Raw genomic sequence first — 21872 nt, 5'->3', positions numbered from 1 at the left:
GTCATTAATAATTATTAAAATAGTAATCAATTGAGAACTCCAGATTAGAAATGGCAAATCATTGGAGGACACTCTTAGAAACAAAGAAACACAGGAACAGGAATAGGCCATTCAGCCCATTCAGCCTGCCTTACTCCTCAAAGCCCAATACTTTTAATGCATTTTAGTAATCAAAAAAGTTGCAGCATTATAAAGTATTGTTGAAATTATTTGTTCTGCAAGAAAATAATTATTTTCCACTGAGTTAAAATAGGAATATAATGCAAAAACAGCTTTCGCGAATTATAGAAGACAAAATGCGTATTCTGTTGAAATCACTTCTTTCTGCTATTTTAGTGGAAGGAATTAAGCAATTTATTTTTAATCAAGTAAAATCCCTCTCCCACAATGACATATCTGTATTAAATATTCATCTCCTGAAAACAAGGTCATTTGTAATCTAAGATGTCAGAAATTGTTTAAAATGTGTCATGTAGCATCTAAAAATGGGTAAAAAGAGGACACGTTCATATGTGACCCACTATCAGAACTAAATCATAATGTTTTGTTTCAGTTATTGAGTTACGCTTATCCTCATGAAGCTACTTCAAAATAAAGGTTGCTTGTTTAATGTAGGTATATTAGCACAGAATCATTTACACATAATACCACACCTGCCTCTGGGCTGATGTGGGTCAGATGCCACAGTAAGTCAGCCTTGTATTGTTAATATAAAATGCATTGTAGTTTTGGATCATTATAAGGTTTCAGTTTACAAATTAGAATGATATACCTGAGATTAGGTTTCTTTGCAAAATTTAATTGAAGTTTCTAGAATTTCAAGAAATCTCTAGAATTATTTTGTTTGCACATTTACGATAACTGCAACATTCCAGGAAACAATAGCTTGTTTGGAGGATATCCTTCCATCACTAAATAAGATAAATTTCTTGCAATTTACACTCACATCTTCTATTCAATAAATTCTGAATTCACTGCTACGGAACATTAAATTGCTTTTTCCCTGGAGTAAAAATGATGCACTAAAGTATTAAGTATACATGACGTTGAATACTCAGATTAATTTATGAAAATCCATGTCCCACTTCATTTTCAGTATAATTCCTTGGCCAAACTCTGTTTAGATTAGTCCCATTGGTAACACACCACATTTGGGTTAGGTTGTGGATTCAAGTCTCACCAGAAACTTGAAGACATAACCAAGGCTGGAATTTCACTTCACTAATGACAAAGTGATGTGTTATATTTTTTAAAAGAGCAGGCAATTCTTCTCAAACCTGGCTACCATTCATTCCTCAAATATTAAGCTTTGTGGGGTTGTAGCAGCTTATTGAATGTGTTAATCAAGTTTTGTCAACTTTTCAGTTTGTTATTTTGAGAGATGAGAACAGGAGGCATTCAAGGAGAATGTTAAATTTATTTTGAAGTGATTAAGGGAGAAACATCAGCAATGTTCAAAATTAGGTCAGATTGGTGAATAAGGGAAACATTTGGACGGGATCACATGAGTAAATGTGATTAAAATATTTGCTCACATGGAGGGTAAACTTCACCATGTATTGTTTAGATTAATCATCTGTTTCCATATTGTAACTTAAGCATATACCTTTTGTACGATTTACACTGTGTCAGGGAATGAGGTTGACTCACGTGGACTGATATATGTGGAAGTGAAATTGAAAAAGGAAATAAGAAAAATCAGCAGGTAATAATAAAACAGGACATATTCCTATGCCAATTGAAATCTCCAAAATAGATGTTGGCCAGGAGTGGGTTGGAGGAGTTGCAGATATTAAAATATTCAATAATATTTGTGTAGTAATAGAAAGTACTGGAAATATGCAGCAATTCTGCCCATGACAAAACTCAGTCCTCGTTGGATAAAAGTTCTCCTCAGACTTGGAGCAAGGTGTTTCCACAAATTCTAAAGGTGTGAATCAAGAAAGGCAGTGCCCTCTTGTAATAGGAAACTGGCAACCAAGTTAGACTTGCAAGTAAATTGGAAACCAGAAACGTACATAACAATGTGGAATTTTGAACATTGTGTAAGGTTTTCCTTCAGGAAAGAGGTATATAAAAGCACTCTGTTATGGCCATTTGGCTATGTATGTAAAAAACCAAAAGAACTGTGGATGCTGGAAATCAGAAACAAAAACACAAATTGCTGCGAAATATCAGCATGTCTGGCAGCATCTGTGGAGAGAAATCAGAGTTAACGTTTCAGGTTCAGTGGCCCTTCTTCAGATTGGGTATGTATACATTTTGGAGACAGATGCTGGAAGCCAGATTCTATTGATGTGAGGCTGGAAAAGCACAGCAGGTCAGACAGCATCAGAGGAGCAGAAAAGTCAACATTTTGGGCTGAAACCCTGCATATGTTAAGTTCAAATGGGAGTCACCTAGTTGAGTTGGGCTCACGACTTTTTCATGTGGCTTGTTGTCTCTTTCCTGTCCACAAAATATATGACAGGATGAGTTCTCCCACCTCGGATGACAAGACTTGAAACATTGATTCAGTTGTCTTCGCTCCAGATACTGCCAGAAATGCTGAATACTTCCAACATTAAACTATAATACATTTTATAATTCACACGTGGGGTGTGTGCATCACTGGTTGGACCAGCAATTATCACTCATCCTTAGTTGCCCTTGAGGAGTTGGTGGTGAGCAGCTTCTTGAACTGCTGCAGTCCATGTGCTATAGATAGATCTTCAATGCCATTAGGGAGGGAATTCCAGGATTTTGACGCAGCGACACTGAAGGTTTAGTGATATATTTCCAAGTCAGGATGCTGATTGACTTGGAGGGGAACTTGCAGGTGGTTGCGTTCCAACGTATCGACCATTGTCCTTTTAGACGAAAGTGGTGGTGGGCTTAGAAAACGAGACAAAACAGTATGCAGCTGGATGAACATAGCAGCCAGCATCAAAGGAGCCGGAAAGTTGACGTTTCGGGTCGGGTTGCTTCTTTAGAGGTCCTGACCCGAAACGTCAGCTTTCCTGCTCCTCTGATGGTGCTGGGCCTGCTGTGTTCTTCCAGCTCCAATACTGTGTGGTCTCTGACTCCAGCATCTTCAGCTCTTGCCGTCTCTGTGGGTTTGGAAGATGCTGTCTTAGGTGAATGTCTGCAGTGCATCTTGTAGACGGTACGTAATTCCAATCAAGCAACATCCTAGTCGCTGTCTTTCACTTGTGCCTCCATTTCAGATCGAAAAACAAAAGACTAGCTGCGGGACTCTGACGATGCCAAAAGTGAATGCCTCTGCGAACCGCACCGTGGACAGGCCCGGTCTCCATAACGACGGAGGCGCTGCGGGGCGTGTTGTTGAGCGCATGCGCCAGGTCGGCCAGGCTCAGCCTCTTTACACAATCAAAATGGCAGTGCATGTATCAATGGTGTCTGTGGTGCATTTCGTGTTGCTATTGTGGGGAAGTATGTATCGCGGGGTGCGGGTTTGTTCTTCACACCTCTACCGTATTATTATGCATGCTTTTTTAGATTATAAGAAGTGGGACGATTGTCCAAGATATCAGTTTTCGAGTGTTATCGCATCATTTGACTGAGATGTGTTTTTGTTGCAGTTGCAACCTTCTGGAGCATTGCGGTCTCTTCCTTTGCCATAGATCTCGATGAAACGTAAGTAACACCGAGCGGATGACTGTACGTGACCCTTCAGCCTCCTCACGCTTTGCGCTAGCGTTGGGGAAAATGGTGCTTTTTCATTCGATAGGCCGAAAAGATATTGTGTCCTAAGTAAACTGAGTCCCACGTGCACTTGTCAGGAATGGATTAATATGGATATTAACACAGTGCATTTTTGTTCCTTGGTAGAGGGGAATGCTTAAGAATGAGTCCCGTGTATAAGGGAGATGTTGCTGCCAAACTTTTGAAGACATGATTGGTGATTTTCAGTTTCCCTTAAATTGTAAGCAAGGCTCACGCCTTTAAAACTGATAGGTGATGATGCCATTGGAAAGAACAGATTGTTAGAGCTGTATAACTGTAAGGGATTACTCAGCTTTGGGTTTGACAGACTGCCCAGAGTTACGAGAGTTCAATGGTTGATTTTATTTTGTTGACATGCTTGTAGTCTATACGTAGTCTTAGCATTTATATTTGTGGGACAATTGGAATTGGATCTGTGGACCTGCTTTAGTCAAGTCTATTATCCATAATTTGTGTGAAATTCCCCTTAAAACTCGTTTCCCCTGAAGGTTGCAGTTTGTGTATTGTTGATAGATTCAGCCTGATCGGTGCATATGCATTGTTTCTGTAATGAATATACTACTTACGTGCTGTACAGTTTCCACAGAATACTGAACATAGTAATTTAAAAGTTTAGCTACAATTTAGAACTTGAGTAAATTGGAATAGCTGCAGGTACTTTTTTAATGCATTGAAGCTGTGTTAGTCAAGTGTACCACACGACTTACGCTGACTTTCATTTTAAATGTAAGCTACCTTTGCTGAACACTAATTGATTTACGTGAGATTGTTGGTGTAAAGTTGCAATGATTCAAGCTGGGGGTACTGGTTGGTCCTGTATTTTTGTTGGAAATGGCCACCCTGTTTTATACTGGCAAGAATCTGAGCTACTTTTGCTGCTAAAGAAAATACATCTGTGCTAAAGACCAAAATAAAAGTGTTGTTAATGCACAGTTTATATTTCTTAAACTTATATTTCTGCTGACAAGATTAGAAGCGGTTTCACCTTTAACCTTCTGTTGGCTAGATTACTGTGGCCAGTTGAAATATTCAAGCTGATGCCCTGAAGTTTATCTCATTTTTACCCTAATAATTTTGAACCACATTGGGCACCATATCATTAGGTATTGATGACAAAGATGACGTTTTCAAAGCTTTCTTTGTGTACTGCTTCAAACAACCAAATTAGTTCAGGATTTTAGAAGACATATTTTAAATAAACTTCATTTCTTTTGAACTGCGATTTAGTTGTAAATGTCATACTTTTCTAAAAAAGGCTGTAGATAAGAAAGAACCAACGAACACCACAGATATGTTATGCTACACAAATGCAGTTGAATTTTTTTGGGGAAAATCACTGTAAACATGAAAACTGGATTAAACATGATTTGGACTTTTTGGTAGTAATATCAGTGAACCTGTCAGTGTTCAATGATTAGATATTCCTGTCAATTTTAAAAGAGTAGTAGAGTAGGCACAGTTCAGTGTAGAACCTTGGAAGATGTTATGTGATTATACACTTTGTTTTTCCAGAGGATGCTCTGATAAGGTCCCCTAGAATGCAATTAAGTGTCCACCATTGAACTAGTAGAACTTACACTTATTCTCACTGAAAGAATCCTTGGAAAAACTTGTCCTATTTGTGTCTAATTGAATGAAGTGCAACTGGGCTTTAATTGATGTATTAAATTTAAATTGCTGTCTTAATTCATAACTTGGAGCAATTTTTTTCCCCCACCATCGTCTCTTTGCTAGATGATCTATATAGGTCCCTGGTAAAATCGACATCCTGTTTCATTTTTGCTAATTCTCAATTGTTAAATCTGTCCGCAGCCTCTCACTTGCCTATCTCTCTCTAATAGCTTTTTTCTTTGCTCATCTAATTTAGCCTCTTGTGCATCCCCAACATTATCTGCTGTTAAAGTTACGTAGGTTTGAAGCTTTAGAATACCCTACCTGCACTTGTTTCTTCTCTACCTTCCTTTCTTACTTTAAGACAGTTTTTGAAGCCTTCCTCATTGAACAAGCTTTTGTTTATGTGACCGAATATGGTGGTTCACAGTTGTTATTTTGTTCTGTAATGCTCTGTGAAGTGCCTTGAGACAGTGCTTTTAACATAATGAACTAAATATATTTTGTTCCTGGGCGGCATGGTGGCTCAGTGGTTAGCACTGCTGCCTCACAGTGCCTGTGTCAGGGATTCAGTTCCACCCTTTTCCATGGGGCATCTGTCTTTGTGGAGTTTGCACATTCTTCCCGAGCCTGAGTGGGTTTCCTCCAGGTCCTCTGGTTTCCTCCTACAGTCCAAAGATGAGCAGGCTAGGTAGATTGGCCATGCTAAATTGCCTGTGGTGTTCCGGGATGTGTGGATTAGGTGGGTTATGCAGGATGGGTCTGGGTGGGATGCTCTGGTGGTCAGTGTGGACTTGTTGGGTCGAAGGATATGTTTCCACACTGTAGGGATTCTATAATTCCATGATTAAATACCCTCAAAAATTAATTTTATACTTGTTGAATATTACATTGTTTCATTTTACTTTAATGTGTGAAATTTAAGATTTTTAGCCAATCATTCAGTTTGCTGTCCGCAAAACCTGAGAAGGAAACAGATTCCATCATTCTTGGTTCCTGTTAGCTGGCAGTGAGAATACTTCAGTGCAGTTGGCAGCTTATCCTTGATGACATTACTTTGCCTGGATGTCTAGACATTCTAAAGTTGTTATGAGCCAGGACTGATATAGGGCTGTTAGAAACGCAGGTCCGTAGAAGTCAACCAGATCTGTGTCATTGTTGATTTGAGAGCAGGTAGTGTTCATTGGACTTTATAATGAGTGGGGAGTTGGCTTCTGGATTAGGCAAGAGTCCAGAGGAACAGGTTGACACTGGTGTTATGCTAAACTATAGGTTTAGAACTTGTGAAATAGATAGTACTGAGTGTGAATATGATGAGGATGAACCATGAGAAAATGTTGTGTTGGTAACCAAAGATTTAAGTCAGTCCAAGAGCATCTTTTGCAATAGTTGATGCACCTCACTAGACTGTGGTGTCAGTTGACTGAACAGTTATTTGGAATTCATGGACACAACAGACGAATCAGGTGAAACAAAAGTGAAAAGTCTTATTGTTTTCAATTCGAGAGTATCAATCACTATTTCCTGTGAAATTGTAAAATTACATCATTTCATCTAAACTGTTGACATCCAGAATAATGTACCATTATTACTGAGTAAGTCTTCAAAGAGAAAGGTGAAAATGCATTTGGGCTTGGAGAATGATGCAGTTGTATTCACCAAATCACTAAGTTTGCATTCAGGGGATCCAGACATTAATTTCTCAAACCAATGATTCTCCAGGCCTTGCAACACAGTGGTAATGTCACTGCCTCTGGGCCAGACGGTCTTTGTTCAAGTTCCACCTGCTCCAGAGTTGTCATAACATGTTTGTTACTTAAAACAATAAAGCTGTGTTTGTGGTTATGATTGTGGTGGGATTATAAAATTTAAACAAAAACTGTTATAACTAGGTGGTAGGGTGCATTACTTTCCCCACCAATTCCATTTTAATTTAGCCCACTTTCTTGTTGGTCGTCATATTTGGTATTGATTGAGTATTTTGTCCAATTAATGGGTTATTACAGTTAAATATGATTCGTTTAGGAAGAAGAGCAAGTTGTTTCTTAATGCCTTTCTCTCTTTTGTGATTACATCCTCATTGGATGCGCTTGGAGACGGAATGCACAGTACTCACTGAAACATGAAGCTTTTCATGATAGGTGGCCACTACAGGGAGATTTGAGATGTATTATTGACCCTTTATCCCCCATTATGAAATTTTGATTTTATGCCTCCCCCTCTCCATTTATCCTAGTTTGATTTTTGGTTTTGTCATGAAGTCTCTGTTGGGCAATTTTGACTATTTGCTGATTTAGAAATTGAAATTATTGAAATCAAAGAGCTGAGTTTTTTTTTGGTATGTGCGCTTTACTGGCCTCATGATTCAGAAGCCCATGCCCTGCACTGGTGACTTGGTTCATATCCCATTATAGAAGCTGGCGGAAGTTAAGTTCAAGTCTTAGTAATGGTGGCCATCAATAAACCACATTGCTGCCATGCTTAATATTTCCATTGTTGGCCTGCTCTGGTGCTTCAACAAGCTCAAAGCAAGCTGGAGGAACAGGAGCAAAAACAGAAGTTGTTGAAAAAGCACAGGAGGTCTGGCAACATCTGTGTTTTCTCCACAGGTGCTGCCAGACCTGCTGCACTTTTCCAGCAACTTCTGTTTTTGTTCGTGTTTTACAGCATCCGCAGTTCTTTTGGTTTTATGGAGGAACAGCTCATTTTTTTGCCAAAGCATTTTTATAGCCTCTAGGACTCAAGTCGTAGTGGAATTCAACCTCTGCTACTGCACGTAGTCTCCCTCATAATCAACAGGTAGAAATATTTTTTTAAAAACGAGACAGGGATGCTAAGTATATGCCACTACCTTCCCAGCATTGTGCATGACATCATTTAGTTGAAACATTGATGTCAGAGGGTACTGGTGGGGGGAAGTGCATTGGAAATTTACAAACACAATAATGGGGATGAAAGGATATAGATATGAATATAAATTTGTAAACAAAAGACTGTTTTCATAGTTTGTGGAAATGTCTTAAAGAAGTGATAGAAAAAACCTAAATAAACTTTTAAGTCAGAATTCTAACGAGAAAATATTATGGAAAAGGCAAATAGCATTCCCTTGTATCTGAAAAGAGAAGAATTGCAAAGTAAGCAGCAAGTATCTTTTAAATTTTATTCTTTCATGGGATTTGGGCAATGCCAGTAAGACTAATAGTTGTTAATTCTCAATTAATATCAGTATTGTTGAACTGAATGTCTTTATAAGCTGAGGGATAGTTAAGAATCAGTTGCTTTGTAGTAGATCTCAAGTCAAATATGAGTCAGGCAACGTGTGGGCAACAATGTCCTTCCGTAAAGGACATTCATGACCATTTGGGTGTTTAATATTGATTACCCCACTGCAGTTTAGTTTAAATTCCACCAGCTGGTATGGTGGGATTTGAACGCATGTCCTCATGGTAATAGTCTTATCCTTGATATTAACGTTATGCCACTATCTTCTTAGCGTTGTGCGTGACATCATTTACTTGAAACGTTGATGTCAGAGGCTACTGGGTGGGGTGGGGGGGGGGAGTGCATTGGAAATTTACAAACAATAATGGAAGTGAAAGGATATAGATATGAATATAAGTTTGTAAACAAAAGGCTGTTTTCATTGTTTGTGGAAATGTCTTAAAGAAGTGATTGAAAGGCTTAAAAAGTACAAATAAAACATTTCCTCAACTGGCTGGTGAATGGGTAACAAAAGATAAATTTAGGATAATTACAAGGGATTTGCTTAGAAAAGTTGCCATTTATCCTTGTGTACTAAAATGAGTCACCGTTGACTCAGCATCAATTACAGCCTTTAAGAGGGAGCAAATGTCAGTTTTTGTGGGGAAGATAAAGGGTACGAGGAGACAACATAAATGGAAATAGAATGGGCAGTGCTGATCAGATAGGCTCATGAGGTAGAACCCTTATTCACTGAACAAGAATTCTACCATTTCTGTGTTTTGTGAAGCCGTTCTAAACAAGGCTGCCTCTAATAGAGCTAAGGTCTCCATTATGTGTCCCATGATGTGCAAATGGTCTTTGGGATAAGCTAAATTTTTGCATTTGAAAACTAAAACTAGTGTTTCTTTACTTTCTTGACTGCAGAATCCCAGACTGGCTGTATAATTCAAACGCATGATAAGAGAACAGTCGTGTAAATCTATCGGAGATAATGGGAACTGCAGATGCTGGAGAATCCAAGATAATAAAATGTGAGGCTGGATGAACACAGCAGGCCCAGCAGCATCTCAGGAGCACAAAAGCTGACGTTTCGGGCCTAGACCCTTCATCAGAGAGGGGGATGGGGTGAGGGTTCTGGAATAGAGAGGGGGAGGCGGACCGAAGATGGAGAGAAAAGAAGATAGGTGGAGAGGAGAGTATAGGTGGGGAGGTAGGGAGGGGATAGGTCAGTCCAGGGAAGACGGACAGGTCAAGGAGGTGGGATGAGGTTAGTAGGTAGGAGATGGAGGTGCAGCTTGGGGTGGGAGGAAGGGATGGGTGAGAGGAAGAACAGGTTAGTGAGGCAGAGACAGGTTGGACTGGTTTTGGGATGCAGTGGGTGGGGGGGAAGAGCTGGGCTGGTTGTGTGGTGCAGTGGGGGGAGGGGACAAACTGGGCTGGTTTTGGGATGCGGTGGGGGAAGGGGAGATTTTGAAGCTGGTGAAGTCCACATTGATACCATTGGGCTGCAGGGTTCCCAAGCGGAATATGAGTTGCTGTTCCTGCAACCTTCGGGTGGCATCATTGTGGCACTGCAGGAGGCTCACGATGGACATGTCATCTAAAGAATGGGAGTGGGAGTGGAAATGGCTTGCGACTGGGAGGTGCAGTTGTTTATTGCGAATCGAGCAGAGGTGTTCTGCAAAGCGGTCCCCAAGCCTCCGCTTGGTTTCCCCAATGTAGAGGAAGCCACACCGGGTACAGTGGATGCAGTATACCACATTGGCAGATGTGCAGGTGAACCTCTGCTTAATATGGAAAGTCATCTTGGGGCCTGGGATAGGGGTGAGGGAGGAGGTGTGGGGGCAAGTGTAGCATTTCCTGCGGTTGCTGGTGAAGGTGGTGGGGTTGGAGGGGAGTATGGAGCGAACAAGGGAGTCACGGAGAGAGTGGACTCTCCGGAAAGCAGACAGGGGTGGGGATGGAAAAATGTCTTGGGTGGTGGGATCGGATTGTAGATGGCGGAAGTCCGACACTTCTGGAGAGACCACTCTCTCCGTGACTCCCTTGTTCGCTCCACACTGCCCTCCAACCCCACCACGCCCGGCACCTTCACCTGCAACCGCAGGAAATGCTACACTTGTCCACACACCTCCTCCCTCACCCCTATCCCAGGCCCCCAAGATGACTTTCCACATTGGCAGATGTGCAGGTGAACCTCTGCTTAATGTGGTATACTGCATCTACTGTACCCGGTGTGGCTACCTCTAAATTGGGGAAACCAAGCGGAGGCTTGGGGACCGCTTTGCAGAACACCTCCGCTCAGTTCGCAATAAACAACTGCACCTCCCAGTCACAAACCATTTCTACTCCCCCTCCCATTCTTTTGATGACATGTCCATCATGGGCCTCCTGCAGTGCTACAATGATGCCACCCGAAGGTTGCAGGAACAACAACTCATATTCTGCTTGGGAACCCTGCAGCCCAATGGTATCAATGTGGACTTCACCTGCTTCAAAATCTCCCCTTCCCCAACTGCATTCCTAAACCAGCCCAGTTCGCCCCCTCCCCCCACTGCACCACACAACCAGCCCAGCTCTTCCCCTCCACCCACTGCATCCCAAAACCAGTCCAACCTGTCTCTGCCTCCCTAACCGGTTCTTCCTCTCACCCATCCCTTCCTCCCACCCCAAGCCGCACCCCCAGCTACCTACTAACCTCATCCCACCTCCTTGACCTGTCCGTCTTTCCTGGACTGACCTATCCCCTCCCTACCTCCCCACCTATACTCTCCTCTCCACCTATCTTCTCTCCATCTTTGGTCCGCCTCCCCTTCTCTCCCTCTCTATTCCAGAACCCTCACCCCATCCCCCTCTCTGATGAAGGGTCTAGGCCCGAAACATCAGCTTTTGTGCTCCTGAGATGCTGCTTGGCCTGCTGTGTTCATCTAGCCTTACATTTTTATTATAGTCGTGTAAATCCTGTTTCTGTTTCCGAATTCCAAGATACCCAGAATCCATTCTAAATAACAAATAATACAAAAGTGACATATGATGTATAAATCACCTGAACAGTTACGGTGTTGACTTCAGATTTTCTAGATACTTTTAATCAACCTGTTTAGAAACATACCTGGGTCAGGTGGGGCTTGAAACCAGGCGTTCTGGCCCAGATACAGTGTCTGAGTAGCTTAGTATGGAGATAATTGGTAGCAATGCTCAACGCAACGGACTCAATTTGTCTCACCCAATAATCAGTCGCATGGTCCATTACTCCATGTAGTGCCATGCACTGTAGATCATAGCGATTACTCCTTCAGAGCAGGAACCATGATTGCGCAGAGATTACTTAGCCCAGAGGCACTGATGGGTAGCCCTACACCCACTGGATTGATGCTATCAAATAGCACATGGCTGATGGTGTGCACAAAGTGTTCTTTAAACTCTGAAAACACACTTTTGACAGTGGTATTGAGTGAATTAGGATCATTTTGGTATTGACACAGCCTGGCAAGTATAACTCAGCACTGGCTGACTCTGGGTAAAAGCTGGCAGGTCATGCAGCTGATCCAGGAAGTTGAGTAACAGCTTCAAAATTTGTGTTTATGTTCTTGTGTGACTGTTGTACAGGCACCCTACCATAGGCTAGTAATACTGCTTCATAGACACTGGCAAATTTGATGAAAAATTAAGAAAGGGTCTCAATGTACTGTGTCTGGAGTTGAAGACAGCAGTTCATGATATAGGTGGGGGGAGGAGGCTTATAACTGTGTAGGAGGAGACTTGCATTGGTTAGAATTTGGTGGAGGTCGGGTTGGAAGATGAGCTCATTGTGAAGTGCTTATGGATGGTACCAAGCTTGTGAGATCTATTTCAAGTCTGAACTAGTGGCTGAGAATCAAATTAAGTGGCATAGCTTCTTTAGAGATTAGCAGTTCTTGGGTATCTGAAATAGAAAACCAGAAAGGAAGGATTTGATGTAAGAAGGGAAATAAGTAGTTCAGAATGACTTGGTCTTCAGCTTGCACTTTTGTGTCTGACTGCTGTGCATTAAACTGAAAGCACTGGCAGCTGTTGGGTAAACACTATAATTCTTCAAATGAAATGGCAATGCATTGTTTGAATGTAGTCACCCTGTGTGGGAATGGGTGTGATCTGATTTTGAATGGTCACCCCCACCCGCCGCCACCGCCGCCTCCTGTCATTTGAAAATGGAAGCAAACTAATATTGGTGTGTTTAATAACCAATCTGGATTTTATGTTTTAATGTGTTCACAGTATAAATATTTTTAATCACTTGGTTTGGTTATGTATAAACACTGAAAGTTCCATCAAAGGAAGCAGTTCAAACTTTGTTTTTAAAAAGATATCACTTACAGATATTGAAGTGTGAAGTCTCCAAGTGACTCACTCAATAAATGCACCAAACAATATGCAGCTGAGTGGTACCCGCAGCATAATAGAATCATTATTGGTTCATTTTTAAGATAACTGATCTTAAAACATTACATTTGATCACTTCTCAGAAAAGATGTAGATGGAAAAAAATTACTAGCAGAATACAAGCTTTTAGCTTAGACATAAGTTTTAGTTTTCTTGCTTCCTTCTGGTTGTCATGGACCATAGCAGAAAATGAATTCTTCAAAATTTTGTCTTCTGTCCATCGATTTTTGATGCATCAGAAATGAATTGTGAAATATTTGACACCAAGAGCCATATGAAACTGGTCAACTATATGGTTTGACTCCAACGTCATAAAGTAAAAGTTTTCTACAAACACTAGGTAGGGAACTACAAATGGCCTTGCCCAAAAATGTTTGAGGACATCCAGCTGTAACTAAAGACTTTGAAGGATTGAGAAATAAACAGGTAAATGACTGAGCAATTTAAATTAATGTAGGTAAATTTGAGAGCCAGTTAGACGCAGGAAGAGAAATAGTGAAAGAAAAACACATTGAGTTAAGGGAGGAGAAAAACATTGAGTAAAAAGCAAAAGAAATTGTAGTATTTCACCAACCTGCAAGGGCTGATTATCCAGTTTTATTAATCACATTATGGCTAACTGAGGCAGATTGGCAGCCAAGAACAATAGCTTAAATTTATGTAAAATCTATTAACAAAATCAGCACCCCGAATAGGTAGCATAGGATTAATTACAAACAATTTAACAGCATACCACATCAGATGTTAGGGCTTGACCAAAAAGAAAAATTTAAAGATACACTTTAGAAGAGGTGAGAGTTTACAGGGCTGTATTCTACCAGCAGTCGGCCAAGTTTCAATTTCATACAGTTTCATGGTGGATATTTTTCTGCAAGGCTTTGTGAGTTTTCTTGTGCAGTTGCCCCGGATTTGCATTATTAACTGTGTACAATGCTGCTGTGGTACTCCTCTCGTCCAATACTAGCCTGATTCTCCACATCCCACTTCTGGGATGTCTAGAAATCCCTGATGCCAACACATATTTAAATGGCTGTCTTGCATAGGGTCAAGCGCAGTTGCCCAGATCAGCTCTGCACCATTTATAACATGTTGTCCTGGAAATAGCAGATTTGCGGAAATTGCCCCCTGCTTTGCAGGCAGGAACCTAGAATCCTGCGTGGATGGTGTGGTGCAAAGGAGGGAATCCATTTCATCCAAGACCAGCATAACAACAGACCTTTCTAGGCTAGCCCAGGGTTGTTACTGGAGTCAGCACAGTCTCAACCATCTACAGGAACGCCCACATTGTAGAAATAAGATCGTAAGCCACTTCTACTCTGCCAGTGTAAGTGCCATCTCACACCAAGGCTCAGGTTCTACCTCTTTCACTGTGTATGTAGCATCTTGCCTTGTTCATTTGCTCCAACCCATTCTAATCTCCCAAAACACTCACCTCCTTTAGCCTCTGCACTGCCTACTCTCATTCAGGAGACCTCAGTACCCCCATCAGACAGACCCGACATGCAATAGCATTAATAGCTATGCCATCCACTTTCATGTTATATATTCCCTCCCTTTCTGTCATTCCAGCAGGAAGCAGCGTACAGAACACCACAGTCAGCCAAGAAGGGTGGTAGAGTTCCTGACATTCAACTCCTCTTTCAATTTCAGACCCCCACGAGGAGAGGATCATGACCCTGCCTGACTGTGCAGAGGCCCTTGGACTGCCATTCGAGACTGTTCAGGACTTGCCTATAGACCACTCCCCTTAGACTTTGAGTCATGGTTATTTGGTTGAATTAGATTGTATTTCACTTGTAAGATGTTGGCATATGGAGTGTGTCCACGCTGTTGACTGTGAACTGCTGACAACATGACAGTTTCTTAGATTTACATGTGCTAAAAGGCATGACAAGATGCAAGGAAGCTGAGCCTGTCGGCTGTAGCTGAGGGAGCAAAGCACAAAAGCAACAAACAGGAATGGTGTAAATGCCAGGAAGACTCCACGTGAATAAGGTGAAGGGAGAAGGTGTGTAACCTTAAGATATAGCCCTGGCCCAATCTGTGAGTTAGGTGCCTATCCAGGGGTGCACTGTGTCCTTGCTGTAGCATTTCCAATATAGTTGCCATTCCAAAATGCAGTATTGGTTGGTAAATACACCTTTTGATCTTGACGTTAAGAAGGGCATAAGTCTCACGCAATTTTTCCCAAATTTCTCAGCATAGCAACATCATTCATGGCCTGGAAGTTTCTGTCCATTGAGACAGTTTTCCTCCCAGTGTTTTCGGAATGTGCAGGTGATCTACGTTAGTGCATGACTTATAAATAAAAATATATCTGCTTACCTGTAAGTTACAGAGCAAGGACAGTTCCTGAGGTTAGAGTTGCTGTGTAACGGTATAAGTTATAACCCCCCCAAACTTATAAAAGGAAGTTTTGAGAGAATTCCAGTGCTTGGGGCCTAGGCAGCTGAAAACATGTGTATCAGTGGTGGAATGATTTAAAATCATTGATGAGCGAGGAATTGGGAATTGCAAAGATTTGAGGGTTCCAGGGCTGAAGTAGATTATGGGAATGAGAAGGACCAGACATTGAATGATTTGAAATCAAGGATGAGAAATTTAAAATCAAAGTATAATCATCCCTTGTAGATTTGCAAGCACATGGAGAAAATTGAAATATGTGAGCTTGAGTTTTCGCTGACTTGAAGTTGATGGATTGTGGAAAGTAAGTTCGAGACTATTGGAATGGTTGCGTCTTGAGCTAAAGCCGTGGATGAAGGCTTCAGCAGCAGATATGCTGAAACAGGTGTAGAGGTAGAAGTATGTTGCTGAGTCATTTGTAGTTGTTTTTGAAATACAGTATTTACTGGCTGAAAACCACTGCACAAGCTTTAAAAGAAGTAAAATAACGTAATGGTGACTTTAAACTATTATTTCTAAGGTGGCTGAACATTTACGTATCAGTAAATTCAATCTTCAGGACTGCTAAAATGGAGTCAACTTGTCAGCAGGAATCCATCAAAGATAATCAGACCAAGGAGCAGTGTGAATGGGCCAAAAACTGTGGCTCAATTGCAGGACATCCAAACACCACACTTGAGCGAGGAATCCATTAGATATAAACACTTCAGCCGATAGATTCTGGCTGAGAGAGGAACCTTCCCAGCTGTAATATGATCAAGTTGAAACTATTTGTGTCGAATCCAGTAGTGACACCACTATTTGAAAAATTGTTCAGTTGAAGGGGGAGAGAATGATGTGACAAGCCAGCTTATTCCTTTTTGTGTTTAAGAGACTGTTTTCCTCCAGAATTTAAGACAAAAGCAGAAGTTACACTGAAGGGAGCTCTATCACTTTTTTGTTCTCCTTTCTATCCGTTGTCAGTTTGAACCCTGTCTTGCTAAGAATCAACCCAGCAGCTGCCAACTCCATAAGAATTGATAAGTTGTCTGTCAACATATTTTAATTTTCTCCACACTGAATCCAGACAGCCACTAAGCTCAGCCTGAAAACCAAGATATCAATGTTCAATGTCTTATTAGAATTCAAATGGTATTACTTTAATCTGTTCTCCCATTCTGCACTGTGTGTATACCAATCTCAGAGTGCATGATCATTAGTGCATTTTTATTGTTTTTATTTAATGACTAAAAGAGACCATTATTGTAATCACATTTGTATCTTTTGTAGTCACTGCATGTAAGGAGTTAAACACTAGCTGATTAGCAGTCATTTTTCTTTCAAAAGATCTGCAGTGGTCAAATGAGGAGTGGGAAAGGAGAGGAGTGCCCCATAATTCTGCACTCCCCACAAGAGGAAACGTTATTTCAACATCCATGACTGTTCAGGATCTGCTAACTTGATGTAAAGTATATCCCTCCCTGCAGTGAAAGCATACCCAATCTGTCCAACCTTTCCTCAGATAAGACAACATACTCCTTCCAAGTATCTACGTAGTAAACTTCCTCCAAACCGCCTCCAATGTATTAACATTCTTTCTACAAAAAGGAGACCAAAATGAAAAACAGTATGGATGATGTGGTCTTGCCAGTGCCATATATAATAAAAACATACAATCCTTATTTTTACATTCAATTCATTTCTTGATAGTGGAGAGCATTCCATTAACATTTTTTTGATTACTTGATATACCTATGTACTACCTTTCACTCATGCACAAGAACACTTAGATACCTCTGCATCTTAGAATTCTGAAAACATGTTCCATTTAGGCAGAGAGGTAATAGGAACTACCGATGCTGGAGAATCTGAGATAACAAGGTGTAGAGCTGAATGAGCACAGCAGGCCGATCAGGAAAGCTGACGTTTCGGTCTGGACCCTTCTTTAGATTTCTGAAGAGAATGGGCGTTAAAGTACGTAAAATGTGCAAATATTTTTGTCTTTACTGTAGGTAGATGCAAAGGGAAAAAAACCCAGTAAATCAGTAGATGGCAGAAAGAGAGGAACTTGGTGAAATTAAAGCCACCAAGGAAGCGGAATAGGATCTCTGAAGAAGGGGCCAGACCCGAAACGTCAGCTTTCCTGCTCCTCTGATGCTGCTTGGCCTGCTGCGTTCATCCAGCTCTACACCTTGTTATCTCACCTTCCATTTATGTACTTCTGTTTCTTTTATTCTTCTGCCGAAGTGAACATATTTTCATTTTCTGTCATTGTACTCCATCTGCCAGATTTTTGCTAATTAATTCAATCATCTCTATCAGTTTACAAACTCCGTGCCCTCCTTCACATCATACTTTCCTACTTATGTTTGCAATGGCACAAATTTTAGCCACCATGCCTTGCTCCCCTTATCTCAGCCATTGATGTTTATTGTAAAAACTTAAAGACTTGCAGGACTCTGTCACATCCTGCCAATCAGGCTATGCTTCTACATTGTGCAGTAACTTGTTGTGTGGCATCTTGTCAAATGTTTTTTTGGAATTTCAAGTCCAGTATGTCAATGGACTCTCTCCCTTATCGGTTGTGTGGATGCCCAATTAAGTTGGTTAAGCATGATTTCCCTTTCACAAAACCATGCTGATTCTTCCCAGTTACTACAGTTTTTCCAAGTGCCCAGGTATAGCATCATTAATGATGGATTCTAACGTCTTCTCCGTGACAGATGACAAGCTTACCCAAAGCTTTCTCTGTCCCCCCCACTTCTCGAGTAGAACAGTTATACTTGCTACATTCCAGCCTGATGTAACATTTCCAGAATCCAATGAAATCAGCCTGCAGCTCCATCAGTTTGTTTGGCACTGCTTCCTAAGTGGTTATAATTTCACCAAGATCCTCTCTTTCTTCCATCTACTGATTTACTGGTTTGGTGTTTTTTTTTCCTTTGCATCTACCCACACTAAACACAAAAATATTTGCACATTTTGTCTATGACACCTAATCTCAATCTAGAGGACCAAACACTCATTAACTCCCTTCCTTTTTTAGATACCTGTAGAAACTCTGGAAATCCATTTTTATGTTTCTAACTATCTTCCCTTCATGCTCTAATTCCTTTCTCCTGATTAAACTTTCAGTCACTCTCTGCCATTCTTCATATTCTGACCAATCATCTCACCTGCCACTTATCTTTACAGAATTATACGCTTTTCAAAAAGTTGGATGCTTTTCCCTAACTTAAGATAACCACAGATACTCCTCTTGAAGTTTCCTATTTCAATAGGAATATACTTGTTCTGAGTACTCAAAATCTCCCTATATGTCTGGCGTTATTTCTGTTTCCTAGCTTAATATCCTGCTCATTTCGGCCAGTTCAACTTTCATGCCCATGTAGTTGTCCTTTATTTAAGTTTACTATACTAGTCCTTGATGCAAACCTCTTCAATTTAAATTGGATGTAGTGTCTTCTGCTTCGATTAGCCTTTTCTCTGTGGTCATTAATTAATCAATCGTATCTCATTATACAATGCCAATTCTGGTTGGTTCCAAAATATGCTGCTCTTTTTAAAAAAAAAACTATCTGAAAAGCATTCCATTAGCAACTCATCCATGTGAAAGTGCCAATCTCATTTTTCTCAGTTTATATGTGCATTGAAATTACCTCTGATTATTGCGCAACTTTATCTCCAGTGTTTCTTGTATACTTTGCCCTGTAGTGTGTTGCTGTTAGAGACCCTGTGGATCACTCCTAGTAGGAATTTTTTTCTCCCCCAACTGTTATGTCTTAATTCCACTCAGACTGATTCTATAACGTGATCTGCTAAAACAATGTCATCTTAATGCATCAATGCCATCTTGATTAACAGTGTCACCCCTCTGCATTTTACCTAGCTTCCTAATCTTCTTGAGAATCATATAAACTCAATGTTCCGGACCTATCCTTGTCAGCCCTATTGCCATGTCTCCCTAAAGGCGACCAGGCCATATTCAATTACTTCAATGTGCTCTATTAATCCACTTACTTTATGAATGCCATTTGCATTAGTTTTGTCCTTTGTTATCTTTGTGAGATCTAGCCTTGATTTTTTTTTTGATGTATGCTTAGGTTTTCCCCTCTGTTCCTTCCTGCCATTCTCTGATGTTCTAATATGACTGTTTCGCTGTCCTGCTTTGACCCTACCCCTCGATTTGCTGCATCTGTCCAAGTTTGACCCCTCATCAGCACCACGAGTAGTTTAAACCCTCCTGCCCCAGGGAGGAAGCTTGCTAGAATACCAGCCCTGGACATGTTTCAGCCTAAATCATCCCAACTATACAAATTCCACTTTCCCTGGTATTGTTAATATTCAGTGAACTGCAACTCACTTAGCCCACACCAGTCTTTGAATCGCCTTCCACTAATCTTATGTGCTCAGGTAGTAATCCAGAGAGAGTGTGTTTTTTTTAAATTTAGCACCTAGCCTGTTATAACCACACAGCAAAACTTCCTTGTAACTCTCCCTGTCATCTTTGGAACAGCATTGTTCAGTTTCAGGTAGTGACTAGGCAGAGGGAAAAGGTTAGTTTTTCGGGAATAGTATGTTGCTTTGTGTAAAGATACTAACTAAATATCTAACTGTATAATTATCACACTATTGTAATGGAACTTACACTATTAAGTACGAAACTTGACATTCTGTGAATTTTGAGAGAAATTAAGATTTTACAAACTTCTGAATTGATGATGAAATTAACAGCAGCCAATTAACACAAGCCTCTCTAACAACGATTCATCAAATAATTGCTGAAGTGGCAGTTGAGATTTAAATCTTTTGCATTTATGAGGAGCCAGATATTGCCTTTTGTTTAGTGTCTCATCTGCAAAACTTTGAATCCAACCACGCAGAAGCAGGGTGAGTTTATTACAAATGACGGAGGATGTGGAGATCAAAGGTTATGCGCTTGGAAAAACCGGGGGGGGGAGGTTTGTAAAGTGCATCAAAACTGGAAGAGCTTCAGTTTTCTTTTGCTCAAATGGTAATGGATTAAAACATAACAGTTCTGATTGGGTTGCAAGATTTATAACAATAGGAAGCTATGTGTTTCAGATCGCATTGCATCAGATCTGCTATTTGAGCACAATTAGAAATTAGTTATTATTGACTGACCCCATGCAGAAAACGAGTAAATCCTGAATTGGCTTCTGGCTAGACATGGTACATTATTGTAAATTTTTCCAACTCATCTTCTTTGAACACCATTCTCTGGAAAGTTGTTGCATGCTGCGCAGTAAATCCTTGGTTCTATGCTTCTAACTTCCTATCTAGGGAAAATCTTGAATTTAATGTTGCAGGCAGAAAATGAAGCATCATGGCATGGTGCAAGTACTAATGATTTCATTTCAGTTAGGACCCATCTCTGGAGTGCAAACAGCAAAGAAGCAATAGCACTGAATTGCAAGCTCCAAAACTATGTGAAGCACCAAGTCTGCTTCAGCTGACGTGATGACTTCTCTGGATGTCACTCATGCAAGAATTACAATCACTACACTGGTAGAGCTTGGGAAGACACATTGTGCCACACATGGTTTGTGCATGATGCATCAGTGATCATTTTCAAATCAATCATAGAATGCTGCCTCTGATAATTTGCCGAATCAGTGGGAAAGCCCTGCAATGGAAGTCTAATACGTGAATTTCCAGATTTATCATTTGGAAATTATAATCTAGCCACAAGGAAGGATGAGGTTTTTCAGGTTTGTTTCATTTATTCTAGAATGCTGGCTTTAGCTGGGGTGTGCATTTATGATCCATCCCTAATTACGCTTGAGAAAATGGTATTGAGCTACCTTCTTCAACCACTGGTGTATTTGATGTAGGTACATCCACATTATTGTATTTGGAAAGTGCTGCTTAAGGTGCTTTTTGTGAATTTGTCAGTGTTTAACTCCCATTGAAGAGAGATTACTTTTGCCTCTGAAGCATTGATACATTGTAAACTGAGAACAAATGTTCAAGCTAGTCATTATATGGAAGAAAACATAATGTAGAATTTGTAAGTATTGACCAGGACACAACACCCTCCTTTTCAAAATAGTTTATTCATTTACATCCATCGAAGGAGGCAAACCAGGCCTTGTTTCAATACCTTATTTATATGACTGCAACTCTGACAGTGTAGCATTCCTTTAGAATTACATTAAAATTCAGCTTTTGGACGCAAATCTCCGTTGTGGAATCTAAAGACGCACGAACATATGTTAGTGATGAGGGAGGGATAAAGCTCAAGCTTTGTCTTGTAGCAGATTCATCCCACTTAATGTGCTGAAAAATAACTCTTCATTTTATTGCTTGAGCTGTTTGACTTGTCTTGATGCAGCTTCAAAAGTGATGTGTTTTCTGCTTTGAATTCCAGTCTTGCAGATTGTACTGTATTCTCAAGGAATGATATCTAAGTGAAAGATTCATATTTTGAGATTGAAGACTGTAACCCTATTGTAGATTTAAAAGTGCTGTTTTAGTTCTGGACATTCTTGACATGTTCAGTAAAA

General features: G+C 40.5%; 1 protein-coding gene across 2 annotated transcripts in view; it reads left to right on the top strand.

Moving 5' to 3' along the window:
- The first annotated feature begins 3027 nt into the window (after nucleotides 1–3027).
- Nucleotides 3028–21872, top strand: part of LOC125451721 (protein disulfide-isomerase TMX3-like) — a 133572-nt gene continuing 114727 nt past the window's right edge. The window contains exons 1-2 of one of the 2 annotated variants that reach the window (XM_059646002.1): nucleotides 3028–3145; nucleotides 3582–3636. In XM_059646002.1, the coding sequence (XP_059501985.1) occupies nucleotides 3121–3145; nucleotides 3582–3636 (80 nt within the window). In that variant the 5' untranslated portion in view covers nucleotides 3028–3120. Of the gene's footprint in view, nucleotides 3146–3327; nucleotides 3433–3581; nucleotides 3637–21872 lie in introns of those variants that run through there. The other variant, XM_048529257.2, reaches the window with a different exon arrangement.

Source organism: Stegostoma tigrinum, chromosome 5 (assembly GCF_030684315.1).
Source record: "Stegostoma tigrinum isolate sSteTig4 chromosome 5, sSteTig4.hap1, whole genome shotgun sequence".
NCBI lineage: Eukaryota > Metazoa > Chordata > Chondrichthyes > Orectolobiformes > Stegostomatidae > Stegostoma > Stegostoma tigrinum.
The sequence above is the reverse complement of the archived record's forward strand: the minus strand, read 5'-3'. Positions and strand labels throughout refer to the sequence as shown.